The following is a 21,449-nucleotide window of genomic DNA, read 5'->3' as shown; positions in this document are numbered from 1 at the left end:
CAATAATTTCTGTGCTTTCAAAGTTGAGAGAAACTTCTTGGCCTTTCTCTTTAGTTCTTTGATGTACCCAAACTGTACTTCTGCTTCAGGTTGGAATACAACTTTCTGTTTACGACACTCTATGGAGGCACCGTACTTGATCAGAAAGTTCATTCCCAAGATGGCCTCATAGTCAGTCATGTCTAGTATTATCAGATCACCAAAGAGTTCTCTGTCTGCTATAATAATTGACACTGCTCTAAGCCAGTGCATGGATGTCATGATTTCTCCTGAAGGTAATGTTGTCAGAAACTGACCACTAAGTGCATCTGAAGGTGTTGCAAACTTTCGGCAAATGCCCTGGATATATAAGAATGGGTTGCCCCAGTATCGAATAAGACAGTTGCACTTTGTTGTAAAATACTAATCTGACCTGTAACAACTGTCGAGGCATTCGCTACGTCCTCTCTGGTGAGTGAGTAGATCCTCGCATTCGTCGTGGCTGAGGGGGCTTCTAGTCTACCCTGGCTGATGTGTGGACCATCTAAAGCGGCCTGCATCTGGTGTAACTGGGTTGGCTTGTCTCCGTATTGAATCGGCTGCGGTAGGGCAATACTGGTCTTGTTCGGGCATTGCTTAGTCATATGCCCTTCCTGGCCACATTCGAAGCATCCTCGTGTGCCCTTGCGACAAACTTCGGGGTGAAATTTTCCACAGGTAGAACACTTAGGATAGCTAGGCTGTTTACTAGCTGGTCCTCCTTGTTGGAGCAATCTTGCTCAAGACATTACTCATTGTTGATGTTTGGTTAAAATAGTTTAAGCTAGACATTAATTGTGATCTAACATAAGTATTGAGTGAGCAGATACAAAGAAAATACCAAGTATGAAGTTTTGGCAAGGAAAGATCCGGAGGTGCGATCTATTGGCAAAAAGGAGACTTAGCATGACGGAGCCAAAGGTAGCCCTTGAAGGCAAGCGCAAGGATGAGGAGTCGTGGAGACAGAAGCATCCTAGGGGCGTAAGGCTGAGGGAAGGTGCTTGGAGGCTTGAAGTCTAAGCTAAGGAAGTAAATTCAAGTGTATAAAATAATGTAAATCTGAGATGGTACAAACTGCTGTAAATTTCAGAAGTATAAGGTACCAGTCGACTGGTACCAAGGCACAGAATGGACAGAATGTCGCCAGGGTAATTGGAGGCAAGTACCAGTCGACTGGTACTGGTACCAGTCGACTGGTAGATGACCGTTATGAAGTGGCGGCTCAAAATCTCGTCAAATCTTTAGTGCCGTTAAAGCCCATCAGTCGACTGATAGGTATACCAGTCGACTGATGTCGGGAAAACTATAAAAGCAATTCTTAGAGCTTGGAGATAATAAACTGTTCTAAAACTGAAAAAGTGCTCATCAAGTAATCCTCAAGCCTACAGATACTCATACTCTTCCTTCTGATCCTAACTTTCACTTTGTAAAAGGAAGAGGAGATTGTGTAAGGGTTTCTCCACCTTCGATTGTCATTCGAGAAGGAGAAGTTTATAGTGGAACTTCATTGTGTGGGTGTGTGCGCCTTGGATTAGTCACCTCAAGGAGGTGGAGACCAAGTAAACAAAGGGAGTTAGCATTGCCTTTTTGTTTTCATACTTGTTCATTTGTTTCCTTTATCTTCCACTAACAAGTTGTAGGTCAAAAGCGAAAGAAAGGCTATTCACCCCCCCTCTAGCCGAACACAAAGGTCCTAACACTCCTTTTGGGTAACTCCCTGGTTTACGTTTGTTACTGGAGTTCCCTTTCCCGTTAGAGTTGTGGCCCTAGTGTTTCTGAGTACCTGAGCCTTCTTGGCCTTTGGACTCTGCAAAGGCTTGATTCTGCTGCTTGATGCTGTGCTAGTAGTGCTCGGTGATCAGAGCACTACTTACCAGTTCTTCCGTAGTTTGTGGCCTATGAACGCCGCTAGCCACGTTCATTGTTATTTCCGGCCTTGGCATTTTGAGCATCAACCGGACTCGTTCTCTTTCAGTGCTGACTAGTTCGGGACATAGATGAGTCAGTCTGTTGAATTTCTTCACGACCTCCTCAACTAAAAGGTTGCCCTGACGAAATTCAGTGAACTCGCCGTAGTGGCGGTTTGTGACCCGCATGTGAAAGAACTCCTCAAAGAATTCTCTCTCGAAGTCGGCCCATGTCATCTGGTTCACTGGGCGCTTCCCTTTAATTCTCTCCCACCACATACGTGCGTCTCCTGCCAGGCAGAAGGAGGCGCATTTCACCTTTTCATACTCTGGTCAGTCCAGAAGCTCCATCGTACTCTCCAATGTTTTGAACCAGGCTTGGGCATCCCATGGTTCACTGGTGTCTGAGAAATTCTCTGGCTTGATTTTCTACCACTGGATCAAATAGGCTTCTCTCCTTGACCCTGCTGCTGGGGCTACTGATGTTGTAGGTTGGACTGGTGGAACCTCTATCACTACTGGGGTTGCTAGGTTAGGTTCTAGAGTGGCAGTGAGAGTGTTCTGCTGATTTGCCCTTAGGGTGGCTATTTCCTATTGCTGTTCAGCTAGTTGCTTCTGTAACTGAGCCACTACTGCTGTAAGGTCTGGAGGAGGCACTGAGCTGTCTGCCTCATGCTGGGGTTCAGTAGCTGGCGCCTTTTTAGCTGGGCGTCCTCGTACCATTTTCTAGAGAAATAGAGGACATACATAACTAATACAATCATGTTTATATAACTACTATTTTCTTGTTAGATGATATCATATATGAACATGCTTTGGTTATCTATAAACATAAAAGCAAGAAACATAAGTAAAGTGAGAGATATTCTTACTTGGAAACTGCAGGTTCAATGCTGATGTGTGTGTGGAGGAAGTATGAGACTTGCTCTAATACCACTCTGTAACGCCCCGCCTCCTAATGACTAGGCTGTAAGGCCAGGGGTTACATTACGCTAAACTATTCTGTGCGGAAAACTGAACTAATTAAAATCTCATCCTGCTAATGACTTTTAAAAAAAGAAATTTGTGACTTATGCTCAAAATATCTTTTCACTGCTGTACATATACTAAGGAATGGAATCTAAACTCTCCATATGGTCAAGGAAATTGAAATCAGCTATTTTCAGTTGAAATCAGACTTCCCCAATCGATTGAGTTGAGACTCAATCGATCTACTGATCGATTCCATTCGCTTCTGTGCACGGAAGAACCGTCTGGATCATCGACTGATCGATCCAGCCTGACCAATCGATCTAAGTATCGATTCAGTAACGTTCTGTACACGGGGAGTTCTCCCGATCGATCAGCTGATCGATTGAATAGTGTCAATCGATCAACTGATCGACTCCACAGCTCTATGTATGCGGAAGTCGTGTTCAATCGATCGATTGATCGATTGAGAGCTCCTCAATCGATTAGCTGATCGATTCAATAGCGTTCTGTACGCGGGGGAATTACTTCCCGATCGATCGGCTGATCGATCCATGGCCGATCGATCAGCTGATCGATTCTTTAGCTTTCTGTACGTGGGAAATCACTCCCCAATCGATCGGCTGATCGATTGGAGCTCTGATTTCTGTGATTTCTGCTGCATTTCACCACTAATCCAAATAAGATGCAAATGTATCAACTTAAAACTAATCACAAGAGTTCTAGGCATGCCACTACTGTCATTGTTCGTGATTTATTACTAACGTCAAGGTAACTAGAAGTCTAGGCATGACATGATACATACTTTCATAATTCATGATACTTAACATCATAAAAATGCAGAAAAGTAACAAGATTCGAAATACTAAGTCTTTAGATGGGTTAATCCCCAAGAATCTTTATTCCAAGTTCCTTCTCACACACACATCTGGTCGCATTGAACTCCAGCCTCCGCTAATCCATCTTCCCTTTACCTTTATCTGCAGTATAAGGAAAAGGAAACTATAAGCTTGGGAGCTTAGTAAGAACCATCTACCTTACAAAACATGCATTCGAAGAAATCATGTTTTAAAAAGATGCTATTCAAATACATGCTGATGATCATACTGAAAATGTTAAAAAAAAACATGGCATATGGACATGTAATTCATGGCAATCAAATACTGAACATAAAACTAACTTGTTGTATAAAAAAGAAAAATGAACTGATACATAAGCTAAACTAATATGATGCTAGGCTAATGCTAAATTTGAACTATATTTACATAACTGATTTGTGAAGGTTTGAAAACTATTTTTATAATAGATAAAAATAATAATCATGCTGCTGATGGACCCGACAACTGTACTTCCTATGCGCGCATCCCTAACCAGACCCGAAGTAGCTAGTCCTGAATCTAGTAGGGTTTACTAGGTTATCTAAACCTAGGGACGACTATGGGAGCCCAACCCAAGGACAACTGAGAGTCCAGTACAGTGCCACTGATAAAGTAAAATACTGATTCTTAATCTAATTTATTTTGTCTTGCTCTTACTAGGTTATCTGAACCTAGAGCTAGGTTATCTGAACCTAGAGGCGACTATGAGAGCCCACCCATTGGACCGTAGTCCCATATAAACTGAAGCAAGACTAAGTGTGCTATTTAAAATGCGTCTATGACATTTAACTGAGCTATTAAAATGCCCACTGTAGTATATAACTATACTAGTCATTTTATCGAGCACTTAGTGTGCTCTAATTCTGCATATGGCTACACTAAGATCATAAAAGCGAACTAGGACCATAAAAGCATACGATTAGCTACTTATACTGCAGGTGAGGGGTTATTTACGTCCTGCGCTAAGTTTTCTTACAATCCGATCGCTAGGTTTTTGGAGAAGAAGATCTCTTCGACGATCCTCTTACGTCTACACGTTCTTCTTACAGAGGGGAGCGTTCTCGTGCCGAGGTTGTCGCCGGAGGGTGCTCCTACGACCCTAGGGATATAACCCTAGGTCTCTTGAGATTGGCGTGCCGAGAGGGTGCGGGAGAAGAGAGAGGGGCGGCGTGTGAGGGTGAGGGAGAGGTGTCGTTCAAGAATAATAACTCCTCTCTTAAATTCCCTATTTATATTAAGTAGTAATTACGCCCCAACTAACCCATAAATATAATTTCTCTCCTCTTCTTTCAGCACACCCCTGCTGGGGCCCCTTGTTTACTAAAGTCACCCTATAAGTCATAGGGTCCATAGGTCGCGGGTTCAATTCCCGCTTAGGTTGTTTTACGTTTTTATTTAATTTTGCTAATTCTGCTACTCCAAAAATTCTATAAAAATATTCTAAAATTCCCAGAAAAATAATAGAATATTTCTAAAATTTATTTTGAGAATTTTCGGGCATTACAGATCGGGTCCTCCAAACCTATCCACCTAGCTTCCACGATATACTAAGATTTCCCTTGCCTCAGTATTCGACTCCCCATGGATAAGGTCCTCCAGACCTATCCACCTGGCTTCCACGATATACCGAGATTTCCCTTGCCTAACCTCCAACTAGGACTTCCCTTGACTAGCCTACAACTAGGACTTCACTTGCCTAGCCTACAACTAGGGCTTCCATAAATCAAGCTCCATACTTAAACATACTTAAACATATTTGTCTGACATTAAAACCTTGGAGGTCGATTGCACCAGCACTAAGGTCTCTTTTCCTTTTCTCCTTTTCTCAACATATGTCTTCCCTCTCTTCCTCAATAAAAGACCTTCCAGTTTCTAACCCAATAGCAAGAGTTCCCCTCGGCATGCAAGCAGTCTCAGCTCAACATCTTAGTAGGTTTCGTCTGTAAATCTACATTTTCATTCCTTCTATGAAATTGACTACTGGCTTTATAGTCTTATAAAATTTATATATTTAATAAAGTTATTTCTATGAAAAACTAAACAAAGTGGGGGCATTGCCTTGTTTTTTATAACTATATCAAGAATAATAGAAGATTGATCGGATAAGTTTTGTGCAGGCTAAGGAAGACATATTGCCTAGATTCCTAAAATAGCTGGGTCAATAGTTCAACTATGAGGTCTTGAATAGGTGAGGCTCACTGGAAGATAACGAGAGGAAGAATTAGGACAGAAAAATAGGACAAAAAGAACTCTTGACTTAGTCTCTCCCAAAAATTATATTTACATAATAATTACTGTTCACTTTTATTGTCCATTTTTACAGTTCACAATTACTGTTCATAAACCCTAAAAACATTAATTAACTTTAACACAAACAAACTATATATATATAATATGGAGGGTTGTGGGTGACCCCGAAAGTAATGTGGGGTTGATAGTCAGGTGAGGTGGTAGTCAAAGTCAAGGAGGTGGTCAAGATATACGTAGTCGGACAGACCACTCATCTTATAGGACTTAGCTCTCCACTTCTCCTGTACAAGGCCCCCCCACATATGGTCAGTCAGCGAAAGAGCCGGTCGGACCTTTCGGGATTCATCTCCCCACTCTTTAAGAGCAAGTTTCTTAGGATATAATTGGTCGGCCCTAGTGTCAATCAGATTTATCGAGATCAGCTCCCTATTTCTCCTGTATAATTCTGCCAGCATATAGGCGGTCCAACCCAGTGTTGGTCGAACATTCAAAGCTCAGTTCCTCATCCACAAGAGCAAGAAAAGTCGGTCAGCCAAAGAGCTGGTTGGACCTTCCAGGACATAACACCCTACTCTTCAAGGTCAAGTCACAGTATATAGCAAGTTGGTCAAAGAGCCGGTTGGACCTTCCGAGACTTAGCTCCCCACTCTTTAAGGTCAAGTCTCTCAGTATAAGAGCTGGTTGGACCTTCCGAGACTTAGCTCCCCAGCACTAGTCGGACCTACGGGGCTCAGCTCTCCACTTTTTCTATACAAGTCTCTTAGCATATAGTCCATCGGACCCAGTGCCGATCGGACATCCAGAGCTTAGTTTCTCATTCCTTAGGGATAAGGTGCCTCACATATGGTCGGTCAGCCAAAAAGCTCGTCGGACCTTCCAGGACTCTACTCCCTAATGGCAAGTCTCACAGTATACAACCAGTCAACCAAAGAGCTGGTTAAACTTCCAAGACTTAGCTCACCACTCTTCAAGGACAAGTCTCTCAGCATATAACTAGTGGACCCTAACATTGGTCGAACGTACGAGGCTCAACTCCGCACTTCTCATATATAGTCTTATAGCACATAACCAATTGACGTCAATGTCGGTCGGACATCAGAGCTCAGTTCATTACTCATCAGGGGCAAGACCTCTAACATATGGTCGGCCGATCTAAAGTGCTAGTAAGATCTACGAGGCTAAGCTCCCCATTTCTCATGTATCAGTCTCTCAGCATATAGTCGGTTGACTAGAAGGCCGGTCGAATTTCCTCTAGGAGACAATCATAACAACTTGTCAGAGAATAACGACCATTCATCAAGGAATATTTTGTTACCTTGACATATGCACACAAAAGGGGTCCTCTTCATTGGTCAAGTATATTCACTTGCTTTACTACATGCACACTCACGCACACTCATCCACATTTACTACTATATTGTTTATTTGCTTCTTCACTTTTTAGATACAGTCCTGACTTGAGCATCAGAGTGTTTATGATAGGGACTCCCTCCTTTGTTTTCGCTCTAATGTTTCCATTTGCTCTCTCTAGTGTGTTCAGAAAAGGAGCGATCGAGGCCATGTTCTTCCACCTCAGCGTCTTCTCGCAGTCAATAATAGAGTCACCTACCCAGTGCATCATCTCCCCCGATTTCAGACATGATCAAATTTGATACCGTTTGTGATAACTTTCACCTGAATTTGAAACACGGAGATGAAGAAGACTGGACAATTCACCATAGTTACTTTGTCACAAGATGACTTGGAGTTGTTAATAACTGTCAAGTAAGTGCATCAACAACAAGCAGCAGTCGGGGTCCTCTGTCGCATGACCCGACTGTATTAATGATGAGCCCTCACACCGAGCAAGGGACCCAAGTGGAAGGACCGACTGGGTTTTCACCAGTTCCTCCTTCGGCTGGCTTCATACAACTGCTTGCGCAGCTGGTTAGCCTGCCACTTGTGCCATCATCCCTAGTTGCGTAGCACCAAGCATTGTTTTGCACGCCATTAGAGGATATGAGCCAAGCGGAAAGGCCCTAGGGATCATCTTCCGAGGATGCACCCACTAGGGACTCGCAAAAGGGAAAGGCTTAAGTCCCTAGTAGTTATCCCGAACGGATAAGTATTTGGCTCTCCCAAGAAATATTGGAGGACAAATTGTTAAACCATTTTCGATCCTTAATGATCAAAGAATATGGAGGAGTGACTAACCCAGAAGGTCATCTGCTCAAATTTAAAAACATAGTCATCCTTCACCAATACATGGATGATGTTAAGTGTCGAGTGTCTCTTACCACTCTCTCTGGCTCGACACAAAGATGGTTCAACCGGCTTCCTACCGAGTTTATTTGTTGCTTCAAGGATTTTCATAAAGTATTCCTCCATCACTTCACCAATAGCCGTGACTACCACAAAACTATGTTGAGTCTATTTTCCCTTAAATAGGGGCCCAAGGAGATGATGAGGGAGTACACTAAAAGATTTAACCAGGTGATCATGAACATCCCTTCAGCTATCCCAGAGATCCTAGTGAGTGCATTTTCCTAAGAAATTATAGATGGAGAGGTTATGAGGTTATGGTCGTACCTCTGTCTTTATTTGACATATTTTGACACAAGATATTCTTTGATGCCACATTATTGTAGAGGTTATGAGGTCAGTGTAAAAGAGGTTATCTCCGTTGGCCAAGTATTTTACGCTCATATATATGCTTACTTGCACTTTACTATGCGTGCACTCATGCACACACATCTACATTTACTGCTAAACTGTTCATATTTTTCTCTACTTTTTGGATATAATTTTAATTTGAACATTAGAGTACTTACACTATGAATCTTTTTCCTTATTTTCACTTTAACGTTTCTATTTATTCTCTCTAGTATAGACAAAAAGGAGTATTTAAGACCATTTTCTTTTACCTCAGAATTTTTCAGGATCAATAATAAAAGCACCGATTTAATATGTCATCTTTTTTCGATTTCAGACCCTACCTTATACATATATTTATTTCCCTATTGATGTCCTCTACAGTTGACGGAAAGGAAATAAAAAAGGTGCAATTATAGAAAATGGAAAGATAGGAGAAAGGAAGAATAAAGGGGATTTCTCCTTTTTTTTTTTCGTACTTTTTGAGTTTTCTTTTTTTGTTTTTTGAAAATAAATGCCATGTTTTTTCATTTTTAAGAAATATACAGTCAAATTATTATTATTTTTTAGCACCTTCCCCTCTTTCTATACACTTTTCACTGACACTTTATTCGAGTAGACAAAAGAATCTAATTATTTTTCTCCTCTTTTCATAATTCATTCCTATGAGTAAACATGCTCTGACTTCTCACTCCACATCAATCTAACCAATCATTATATATAATAAACCTAAAGAGCTAAGATGTGTAGAAATAAATAAAAAAAATATATTTTTTTAAACAAAAAAATTAAGATATATATATTCTCTCTAATCCTTTTTATCAATATTATCAATCAAGAAGATGAATGCATATTTATAGTCAAAATCCAAAATATGTTTATATATATATATATATATATATATTATTATTATTATTATTATTATTATTATTATTATTATGATTATCTTTGCTGGATATAGATGGATAAAGCTCGCATTAGTTGGACACATATTTTCCTCCTCGCAATCTCATGACACATTCCACCACCATACATCTGCCACGTGGACTTTGCCTCCCCCTCAACATCCTCACCATAAAATATAATTATTCTTCCTTTTTAAAAAATGATTAGTAACAATTTAATAAACTAACGTCGTCACCCCCACTGTCTATTTTTAATTATTCAGGATTAATTTTTATTTTTTTTTATGATGAAGAAGTTGGAACTCTTTATTTATTTTTTTTAAGCGTCCACTGAAATTTATATCGTAGGGCTTTTTGGACGGACCCCACCAATCCAGTCACATGGCGCCACGTCACGAATAAAATGTCTTAATTAGCCTCCGTGGAGATGCCAAACGCAGCGGCCGCCCGGACTAAACTGATGTAACAAGCTTCTTGATATCCTTTAACGTACCCATTGTTTACCCACCCGTTGGATGGCACGACGGGCTTACATACGGAGTTGACCCTTCGTGGGTTAGATAAAGAAAATAATATATGCAAGGGTAGATTTGTTAATTGTCACAAAAACAAGGGCATTTGCGTGTCAGTCAATAATTATTTATTTTATTATTTCAAGAGAAAATTTTATTTGGCCCCTGATACTTTTTAATTTACCCTCTAGAATTTTACAATTTATATCTTACCCATAGACTTTGTTTCTATGATTGAAGTATTCCCTTTGATGACCCATGTGGACCGCATGTGGTACTAGATTTTCTAGTGTCGATGGCACATGTTAATTTGCCTCAGGGCAACGGGATGTCTTTTCAATTTTTTTTATATTTAAAGATTAAATTTTAATTTTAGTAAATTAAGGATGAATTTTTAATGAGCAATATTAATTTTCAATGCAATTCATAGTTGTTAAGCATAAGTTGATTTAAAATTAAATCATGATTCTAAAAATATTCTTAAATTCTAAACTACAAAAAAACAAGTTTTTTTTACCTTTTAAATTATAGATTTATGTGTTGTAAGGTAATTTTGAAATCAATTTAAATTAGTAAACCTGGCGTCACATGAAGGCGATTAGGGGTTAATGGTGAGGTTGGGTAATTCGACTACGGAAATAAAGTTTACGCGTAATAACGAATTTTAAAAGTATAGGGACTAAAATGAGAAATTGTCTTATTATTATATTAATGGCGAAAAATAAGACTGACTGAATAAAAAGCGATAAATTGAAAGAGCGAGAGAGCAATTGATCCAAAGGAAAGGGTTTGGTTTCTTCTCGATCCCTCGTTCTGTCGCTCTCTCGCTCGTTCGCCGTCGTCTCGCCTCTCATCGAGCCGATCTTCCCCGCCCCAATCTGTCGTGCTAAGCCGCCCCAACAACGTAATCTTCCTCCTCTCCGGTAGTAAATTTTTTAGGTCATCGTAAGCGGATTGGTAAAATTTTTGCAGATCTGTGTTCGTTTTTCGGATTTTGTCTTCCGGCTAGGTTCTTGTTTGATTTAAAACTTCAGTTCGAATTTATCCCTTCTGCGTTGATCCGGCTTCGAAAATTTGATTGTGTAGGATAGATCTTGAGGGCTTTCGATTTCTTTCCGGTTCCAAAGCGAAAGTGTTTGAAGCGTTGAGATTTTCTTTATTGTGATCTGATCTGATTATTCGTTAGTTATATTTGGATTTAAGGAGGTCGATTTGGGTATTTGGGAATATGTTTTTTGATTTTCCTGCTCGAGTTGGTTGGAGACAATTCGTTCACTTGTTAGCTACTTTTTTATTTATTTATTTTCTCACGGGGAGGGGGGATCTGTTTTCTCTAATGGTCAGATTTTGGAAGCAAGCAGTAATTCGTTCGTACTGTTTCACGGTTGACGAATTTGAAATTGTTGTTGTGCTTAGGACCATGAGTGACGACGGAGAAAGGACTTGCCCTTTGTGCGCGGAGGAAATGGACCTGACCGACCAGCAGCTGAAGCCCTGCCATTGTGGATACGAGGTATGCGTTTCGTCAAAGCAAGAAGAAACACTTAAGTTTTGTTCTGTAGAACATACATTAAAATTTCTTTCGGCATCGTCTAGCTTATTTAAAACAAAAGTTTCTGCATATTTACTGAACTATATGATCATACATTATGATTAGTATTTGGTATTTGGTATGTATAGATTTGTATTTGGTGCTGGCATCACATAATTGAAATGGCTGAAAAGGATGACACAGAAGCCCGATGTCCAGCATGTCGTACACCTTATGACAAGGACAGAGTCCTGAAAGTAGCTGCTGCTACTTCTGAGAGGTTGCTAGTGTTTTCATATGTTTTTTGTTTTCTTTCTGTTGCATTTCTATGTTTTCATTTTCATTTAACCCTCATTTACTAAGAAATGGCATGGAATATTCCTTACCCTGAAGACAGGATAATAGCTGAGGTTTACTCTGAGAAAAAGCAAAGGTCTCACAAAACAAAGGCAAAGATTTCTGCAGAAGTTATGAAACACCTTAGCGGTGTTAGAGTAATGCAAAAAAATCTTGTATACGTAACTGGATTACCAGGAAACTTATGTGATGAAAGTGTATGTTCATGTCATTTTCACCAATAGTGATGAATCAAATTGTCAACATGACATTTTTTGAAAGGTTGTATATGTGTGTTTGTCAGATTCTCGAACGCAAGGAATACTTCGGACAGTATGGTAAAGTTTTAAAGGTTTCAATTTCACGTCCAGCTGGCACCGCTCCTCAGAAAACATTTGGCGTGTATGTCTCATCAAACACACTCCTGTAGCTTGTGTCTTGCATTGGTTATGAAGACATTTACATATAAGATATAACCTATTAGCAGAGAAATTAATTATGTCAAACATTATTAGGTTATGGTCGCTTGTCCTAATTCATTTCTAGTTTTTGTTGCTATAGCTCTTTTGTGGACTGTTGTTATCATTCTTTTTCACTTCATTGTCGACTAAGATTTTTGTAATCATTTTTAAATATAGTTAATACGCCCCAATTTTATATAATTCTTAATGGACATCCAAATGATATCGAAGAGATTCACTGTTCTTTCATTCAGATAAGCTAAGTCGTGTCCTGATACTGTTTCAAGCATGCATTTTTTCATCCTCTTTTTAGTGTGAAGTGCTTTAACCCTTTCATGTAATGGTTAATGTTTAGGTATATCACATATGCCAAAGAGGAAGAAGCAGTTCAATGCATACAAGCAGCACACAATTATGTTTTAGAAGGTAAAACCTTGAGGTAAGCACATAACCTGACCTCTGATTTCTTGAACTTATTGTTTAGAATTCTTATTCTGTGACACTTGATTTTCTTAGAGCATGCTTTGGTACCACAAAATATTGCCGTGCATGGTTGAGGAACTTGGTATGTAGCATCTCCTTTTGTCCTCTCACAGGTTATATATTTATCTGCTCGTCTATCTGCAGAATTTTTATAAGCTGAGTTTGTTTTTGATTCAGACCTGCAGCAATCCCGATTGTCTGTATTTGCATGACGTAGGGAGCCAAGAGGATAGCTTTACAAAAGATGAGACAATTTCAGCATATACTAGGTATTTCTCCCCTTCAAAATTTGCATGAACTTTTAATTCTTGATCTCTCGGTATAAAGAGGCGATTGTGTGTTGTGATTGAACCCATGGATTTAATAAATGTGTATCTTACTACAACATGCATCATTAATCACTCAATTGATAGTGTGTAGTAGTTGATGTATGGAGTTACTAACGAAGCTCCTATCAATGCGGGGTCCTAGGGAAGGGCAGACCACATTAGGTCTATTATATGCAACCTTACCCTGCATTGCAAGAGGCTGATTTTGCAACTCAAACCTGTGACCACAAGGTCATACGGAAGCAACTTTACCATTGCCTTCAGTTTTACCTCAGCCTTAATTATTTTATATATCAAACAGGTTAAACAATTAGTTATCTTTGCAACTGTTTTCATTCTAACCTCATTTTTTTAGTTGCCTTCATTTTTTCTTAATTGGCGCCAGGTTTTTGGAATTAACATAAATTAGTTAATTCTGTTCCGCATCAGCCTATTCCTTCTGGTTTTGATTTCAATTAGCTTCTAATCGGCAAGTGAAGAACCATGTTAAGTTTTATTCTCTTTCTTATATCTTGAATTTTTGTATCAAATTTATACAGGTTATTTTGGTAGATCATCATTGAGCCATAAGCAACTTGGTGGATCACTTGGTTTAACTATGTGAATTTAATAATCTGTTTATTGCGACCACACATTATATGAAAGGGGTTATAAGGTAGTAGATTGTCATCCTCAGGGATTCAGATCCAGTACGTATCCTGGTTGAGATGCATGAGCAAGACCATAAAGTGAAACAGAATTGTATGCGCCTATATGTGCTAACCATTGATTTACCATTTGATCTGACAATGGTCCCCAATAGCTAGTCTGCCTTTAACCATACCTACTAGTCCTTGTATATCACTAACTAATATCTAGATATAGTGTTTTGAGGTACAATTCCAAATATTGCATGATTGTGTTATTCAACCTTTCAATGATATGCCACCTGGTTCAATTCTCCTGTGTGCCTGCTATTTTACCTTCAGACAAACTTTTGTATGCATCATCCTTAGTTTTTAATGGTCAGTATTCACAAGTAGGTTAGTCGAGGTGGAAATGTAGGATATCAGTGTTTTTTCTAGTACCATATGGCTTATGAGATGTTAAAGACTGATTAGGTACATTTCATGTGTTCTTGAATTTTTTTAAAGCCATTGGCATCAATTCTATATCAAGGTAATCCGGTACTCTATGCATTGGATGCTAGGTATTTGCTGCTTGCTAACCCTAAGAATTCATTTATCGACACTATATTATTGTATCAGCCTGGGAAGTCATACTCGAGTACCTACATTTATCTACACTACATTATTGTTTCAGCCCGTTAAGTCATACTCAAGTGCCTGTTGATTATTGAAGGGCATACTAAGAATACACTAAAAATATTCAATTGTATAAATAAGCTTCTACTTGTGTTTTACCTTGGGCCCTTTACATATATTAGAGGCAAGCCAACTACTTCCTTTGTTTTTTCTTCTTGAGCATACTTTTTTTGTTTTGTTTCACTCATGCTCTAGTGTCTGTTTATAAACTTTTTTGTATTGCTGTAGTTAATAATCCATTAATTAGTTTAACTTATGTCATTGCAGGAGCAGGGTTCCACAAACTACTTTAAACAATTCACAGCGACGGTCTGGAAATTTGTTGCCTCCTCCAGTGGATGATGTCAGTATTAATGGAACAGGCTCGGACAAGCATCCAGTCAAAGGTTCCTCTAATGTAAGCATATAGTCTTTAGTAGTAGATGCACTTGTTTAAACAAGAACTGCTGCTATCTTCTAGGAGACCAATTCCACCTTATGCCTTTTGTTTTTCTCTCTCATTATTTTTCAAATTAGGTATTCATGCATAATGCTCCCTGCCAGGTCAAAGGTTCTCCTCCCAATAGCAGTCTTGGAAAATTCAATGGTTTACCAGCAGCTGCTTCATGGTATATTGCTTTTAACTTCACATGTGAGAAAGGATCTTTTTAACTAATATTCTGACCACTTGTAGGGGTCTTCGTGGTTTGAATTGTCGAATAACTTCAAACGCGCAATGTTCTCAAACTTTTGCCAGACAAAACGTAGAGACTAGCAAAAGTTCTACTTTGCCTTCTCCACTGATGAAAAGTCCAATTCAACCTTCAGAAAATCTTGATGAAGTGATTACAACTTCAAAGGTACCTGAAAGAAATGTAGCTGATGCCGTATTATCACCATCAGAGAAATTACAACTTGATAACTGGCTAGATTCAAGACTGTCTAAATCGTTGGCTGCAGTTTTTGAAAGTGATTATCCATTAGTATCTGCATGGGATGATGATACCATTATCACACCGAAGCCCAAGGAAGACAGGGAAGATTTGGATGACAGATCCATTGGTCTGGATTCTATAAAATTGAACACTGGCCGACAGCAACCTACATCTTTATCACATTTGCCAACCCAGGTTGTCCTGGAGACAACAGATGTTTCCCAGGTTTCTTCAAGTTGCTTATCAAGCCCTCTTGTTGAAGCACTTGAAGATAGGGAAAACATCATAGATTTAAGCAGTGGTGAGATGATGCTGAGAAATAGCACTATGCTTAAATGTAATGTTAGACAGCTTAGCAATTCTGATCCTGTTGTAGTTAAGCATGATTCAGCTATCATCAATGGTGATGTACATAGCTTGGTCTTAGGATCTTCATCTGATAGCTCGGATAGCTCGACAATGAAACAGATAAATATTGGTCAACATCAGACCTTAGCCTCTAATCTCTCTTCAGTTGTTTTGACCCGGAGTCGAGATTTTAATTCAGAGCCTGTAGCCTTGAACATGGGTGAGTCATCGGATTGGAGCAATGATCCCCAAGGGCAACAGTTGATATCTGCGATGAATGAGATGGATAATCCATTGAAAGAGCAGAACCACTCTTTGCATTCTTTAAATAACCAGGATAATAATACAAGCCATTTAAGTTCTACTTCCTTGTGGAATGGACTTGGCAATAAGCAAGGACCAGGTGGTGAGAGTTCTGTGGATATTGATACCAATTGTTCCTTGGGAGAACAAGATTCTGCTGTACATAATGGAGCTCAAATAGTTGATGTATGCATAAACTCCTTGAGCAGGAATGATTCAGGGAGTTCCGAGTTCAACTTCAACAAAGAGAGTGTGCGACCTCTAGGTAGGAGTGCTACAACTAACACTGTCAAGGATGCCTTTGTAGATAAAACAGGAGAGAGCAGCATCATATCAGATATTTTGTCATTAGACTTTGATCCATGGGACGAATCAGTATCACCTGCTAACTCTTTGGCTAAGTTGCTGGGTGAAACAAAAAAGCAAGATGGATCATTTAGCTTATCAAGTTCATCAAGAAGTGCAACCAATAATCAGTCTAGATTTTCTTTTGCCAGGCAAGAAAATCAATCAAGTCTTCTAGAAACTCCCATTGGAGAATCTAATTATGTGCAGAAACTTTGTTCCTCATCACAGAACTCGTACCAAGATAGTTTTTACAGTGATTTTCAAGTCAACGATTATGCAGGTCCTTCCATTGACCAAAATTTTGATGATTCTAATAGGAGTGGTAAGAGTATTTAATGTTTTTTTTTTTAACTTACTGTATGTAATATTTGAGACTATATCCAGGGTTGTCATTCTTGTTAGCTTCCCATTTAACTTTTGTTTGTTCTGTTCTAATGCTCCTTACCTAGTTTTGATTTGGGCGTAATAGACTATGTTCATACTTAAGTGCCTTCTGATTAGACAGCATTATTCTGAATGGCTACATGCACAACCATATGCCAACAAATTTTCATGACTGTAAGCCTTGCAGTAGGGTCAATGATGTTTGTCTAAGATTCCTTTAGCTTTTTTGCTTTTTTAGTGTCTGAAATCTGCATTGTGTGTCCACCTTTTATGACATTGTCTACTTCCTCCCCATGTGAGTACATGATTGCTATGGAGGCGTACATGAGAGAACAGTGTCTTTGGTGTATGCATGGTTGAATTCTCAAGCAACCTAGGACATCTAATTATACGTTAATCTAACACAGTAAAATCTGTGGTATATACTTTTATGATTGTTAACTTGGTTAGCTGTAATATTCCAGCTGACTTGATGCAGCACCCAATTTAGACTTCAGTTTTATAATATCTGTATGTATATATATATATCCATTTTCTTTTTTTTAATTGTTTGAAATGGAAGATTTTTTTTTTGTGTGTGGCTTAGGAAGCACCATAATGAACTAGAATGATTGTTATTCAGGCACCGTGTGTCAGATGCGGTTAATGCATTTTGCTTTCAGTGTTTTGGAATTTTAAGGTTTTTAGGATATGGGATTCTCTGAAACTGCAATTTTGTGAAGCTCTAATATTATTGCCTGTTTTTCAAAGCTGAACAAGGAAACAGTATCAGTTAAGATAAAACTTTATCAATTTTGCTTCTGCAACTCTTCTTTGCAACCTTGAAAAGAACTGGAAGTATAGTGAAGGAGTGTATTGTTATCATTTCCTTTGAGAATATGTTTCTTGCATTGCTTTTAGGCTCCATCCAAAATGGATTGTTAGGATTCATTTGAAATGTATATTTAGTACCTTCATCATCATTGAAAACTAAGGTATTTATGGTTGCTACTTGCTGAAAAAACCAAGATTTGTATGCTTGTTTTAGAGGTCAAGGCTATGTTATACACTAATCAATTTTAATGTAATTCTTGAAGCAAATATGCATACAAGGATTTGACTTTGATGTTTGATCTGTTTTTATCTATGGGGTACACCTGGACTAGTGGTGCCTATAAATGGCTTTGACTAGCCTGTTTCCACATCTCCATTCTGTCTGATCCTTGTATCCCCTTTCGAAAAGTGATTTGTTCAGCATTTTATTTTCAAATGCAAGGAAAAGTTCACTTGATTGTAGCAAATGCTTGGTAGCCTTTCTGCTAAACTTGTGTCTTTCATGTTTTTAATTTACATACTGAAAGCCCTTTTTTGGAAGGTGTTTCAAGGGCCAAGATTGCTGTTCCACCTGGATTCTCTGCTCCAAGCAGAGCACCTCCTCCAGGGTTTTCTTCTCAAACCAGATTTAACCAGACTTATGATGGTGCCTACTCAGGTTTGTACATTTTGCTATCGTGTGTTTTTGATATTTTTATGGTGTGTAAATCGTTGGCTTGGTTCCATTTCAGGTGAAAATCATTATCAATCGCATTCAGTTAGTCATTCTGGTGATGTGGAGTTTATAGATCCTGCAATATTGGCTGTTGGCAAGAGCCGGATAACTGTTGAACCAAATAACTCAACATTGGGATTGAAGTCATCATTTCCTGCACAATTTGTCACTTCTGATAATGACCCAAGGTTTCACCTGCTGTCACAGCAGATGATTTCTTCTCATCAAAACATGAGGATACCAGAAATGGAAGAAACATTCTGGCCACTAAATGATGCTTTTGCTGCATCTAGACTTTTAGCACAAAGTCATACAAGGTTTTCTCCTCTTGCACAGTTGTCGCACCAGCAACCAAGAAATCCACTTTACCCAAATAGCCATTGGGATTCCTGGAATAATTTGCATACTGTTGCTGACATGGGCATGGGTGATGTCTTCAGGAATGAAAGAATTGGGCTCAATGACTACTACAAAAGCACTCCTGAAAACAAGTTCCACATGCCAAGTGCAAGTGATCTATACAGCCGAGCATTTGGGATGTGAACCGTGTAACTCAGATCTTGACCACTTGATTACGTAAATGCCTCTATCTGTGGGTAGTAAAATTGGTTCTTGGAGCAGATGTGATTGTTGATATGCCATGATGAAAAAATAAAAAACAACAGAGCTTGGTATGGTGTCTTTCATTATCAGGTATAAACAATTTTTAAAATGTTTGAACTAACTGAAAATATTAGTAGATGAATGTTACCAAAATATATCTGGATATCATCAATGTTATCCATGTTTGCATTTCTGGAATCTTCTGAAATTGCTGATGTTCCAAAGGATGAATTGCTTGTCTTAAGCTTCTGGAGCTGTATTTTCCCAAATGTAAATAGCTAGTGGTAGCTGTAACTATTCTCTTGCGTTTTAATGAAATCATAAGTTATTTTCTTCAATGGAAAATATGCTAGGCATATCTGTAATACCAAGGAGCATCAGATGGCCATTAAATATTTATCCGCGTCTCAATCATCTGTGCAAACTCGTCTAAATTATGCTACAGCAGAGTAAAATTATGGTATACTGGAGCTTCAGAGCATTGGATTATTTAACCAATCTGGTTAAGGTTACACCTTTGCTACTCGTACAGAGATCACTTTTTCTCACACAAGTTTGAGTGAGTCAAGCCTAGTTTGATGCTCTTTGTTTTACCCATCAATTTCACATGTGCAACTACTTATTCTTATTGCATTACCTGCCATCTTGACAAACATAATGTGATTCTATTGTTGCCAGCAATATCGTGTTTCCCAACTTGTTTGGAACCATATTTATTGTACTCATGCTTAACTAGAGAACACGTTTTTGTTGATTACTCTAACAACTTAGATTCCCTCATTACATGGAATCAATGTATATTGTTTTTGGGGGCATGCTGTCTCACCTTATCAAATCATCTAAGGTTCAATTATCTTGTCTTTCTCGTTGTCTATGTTGTAGTCTGATATTTTACTCCTCTGATCTTATTAATGCCGATCTCTGTTCTTTTATGTAGTATGATATTATCATTTTTAGTATTTTTATTATCCAAGTGATCTGATTATTTACTGCCCATTTTCCAACCAGGAAGGCCTTAGGTTTTGCCATGATTTTATGATCCAGTTCTCAAATCTCAAGCATAGATTCATCACAGAAGGTTCCCTATTTTGACATTTATTTTGTTTGCTCGGTCATGGTGCGTAGGGTGGGATTGTTGACATATTTTTGTAAATCTGAAAGATTGAAAAATACATGTAATGCTGATTTTGTATTGGAGTGTACTATTTATCAGCCAAACGAACTGTATAGCTGAAAGCTGTTTGGTACTTTCCAATATGCTTTGTTCTACTGCCCGAGGGTTTTTATTTTCTGTTATTATCGACATCAAAATGGATGCATTGACTCTTTGAGACGTAATACTAGGTAATTTATAGCTATAGAAGAGTTTGAGCGTTTATCATGTAGACTTACTCATTATCTATGTAGGCTATTATGGTAATAACGACAGGTCTCGGTTGGACTATTTTGAATTGCATTTCTATGTTAAGAATGCTCGTACAATGGAGCAACATGATGTATAATTTGAACACTTGTTGAGATGAAACATGAGTACAGTGGTGAAACATGAGTTTTCCAATGTCACTTAGGAAGCTCTTGTTATGAAAGCTCTTATGGTGACCAGAGCTCGATGATTGGATGTTGATGTTGTGATATCTTTTTCCAATTTTCGTTAAATTAGGTTCAGAAAGGTTGGAACAAGACTACAAGAGGTAAACAAGAAACAATGATACTTACAACTGGCGGTGGTTATGTTTTGTAGCACGCCTTTAAGGGATCTAGTCTCTACAACAGTAACGATTTATAAACTATTTGGAATATTTGATTGCATGTAAATTTATGAAACTAGCGCACAACTTTGTGAAGGTTAGTTAGTTCATGGAGAATTTTGTTTTCTTTGGTTCAAAATTGTTTCTTAAAAAGATGAAAGAATATACATTATATATAGTCAATTTATAAAGTTGGAATAGTATAAAGTTATGTTTTTTTTGCTTAAATTCTGAGTGTCTTCTTTGTCAAATAGATGCGTACTTTAACTGACATTTGTTTAAGTTAGGTTCAAATGGTGAAATGGATGATTCCCACGTGAAAAGCGAAGGTCAGTCATTTACTTGTGTCAAGTTTTCTGAATATAGCTAACTGCATTTTGACAATAAAATCAAAACAGTGAAATGTAGTGAAGATATGGCAAGTCCCTCAGTTCTTTGTCCTGGCCAGTTCCGAGGACTTCAACAACATTACCCAGCTTGAGTTCTTGGTGAAAGCGTCTGACGGGATGAAGAGCATATGTACAAAATGGTCATCTTCTCGATGCTGTTTGGCTCGGCACCACCCTATGCACAAGCATGGCCCTCTTCTCAATGCCGTTTGGCAACTACTTTGAACTCGTTCATCATCACAATCATTGCCATCGTCCATTGCTACTTCATGGTGTTGCCGTGTCGGCACTTCAATATCTTATCAACTGTTGTTTTTATACTGCTTTTGCAAAGAATTACACACTAAAGAAGGCCATCTCAGAGAGTTAG

The 21,449-nt window shown here is 38.6% G+C and overlaps 1 protein-coding gene across 6 annotated transcripts; it reads left to right on the top strand.

The window, feature by feature from the left end:
- The first annotated feature begins 10,809 nt into the window (after window positions 1-10,809).
- On the top strand, window positions 10,810-20,160 carry LOC122015257. Of its 6 annotated transcripts, none has more exons than XM_042572074.1 (14): window positions 10,810-10,974; window positions 11,487-11,583; window positions 11,751-11,881; window positions 11,999-12,155; window positions 12,242-12,339; window positions 12,754-12,837; window positions 12,915-12,963; window positions 13,059-13,150; window positions 14,782-14,911; window positions 15,058-15,122; window positions 15,188-16,749; window positions 18,166-18,282; window positions 18,356-19,032; window positions 19,951-20,160. In XM_042572074.1, the coding sequence occupies exons 2-13, from the start codon at window positions 11,491-11,493 to the stop codon at window positions 18,880-18,882; spliced, it is 3,105 nt and encodes a 1,034-aa protein (XP_042428008.1). In that variant the 5' UTR covers window positions 10,810-10,974; window positions 11,487-11,490; the 3' UTR covers window positions 18,883-19,032; window positions 19,951-20,160. The 6 variants fall into 6 exon arrangements, with proteins under 6 accessions (XP_042428008.1, XP_042427993.1, XP_042427982.1 ...); XM_042572059.1 differs by having other exon boundaries at window positions 15,031-15,122; window positions 19,955-20,160; XM_042572048.1 differs by having other exon boundaries at window positions 15,031-15,122.
- The last annotated feature ends 1,289 nt before the right edge of the window (window positions 20,161-21,449 follow it).

Source organism: Zingiber officinale, chromosome 1A (assembly GCF_018446385.1).
Source record: "Zingiber officinale cultivar Zhangliang chromosome 1A, Zo_v1.1, whole genome shotgun sequence".
Taxonomy (NCBI): domain Eukaryota; kingdom Viridiplantae; phylum Streptophyta; class Magnoliopsida; order Zingiberales; family Zingiberaceae; genus Zingiber; species Zingiber officinale.
This window is presented reverse-complemented; position numbering and strand designations above follow the sequence as displayed.

What these genes read in the sequence shown, in the direction of transcription:
- LOC122015257 (XM_042572059.1), top strand. Translation starts at nt 11,491, where the DNA reads ATGAGTGACGACGGAGAAAGGACTTGCCCTTTGTGCGCGGAGGAAATG. An exon ending in TTACCAGCAGCTGCTTCATG is followed by an intron (nt 15,123 to 15,187) that starts GTATATTGCTTT and finishes GACCACTTGTAG; the next exon opens with GGGTCTTCGTGGTTTGAATT. An exon ending in TGATGATTCTAATAGGAGTG is followed by an intron (nt 16,750 to 18,165) that starts GTAAGAGTATTT and finishes CTTTTTTGGAAG; the next exon opens with GTGTTTCAAGGGCCAAGATT.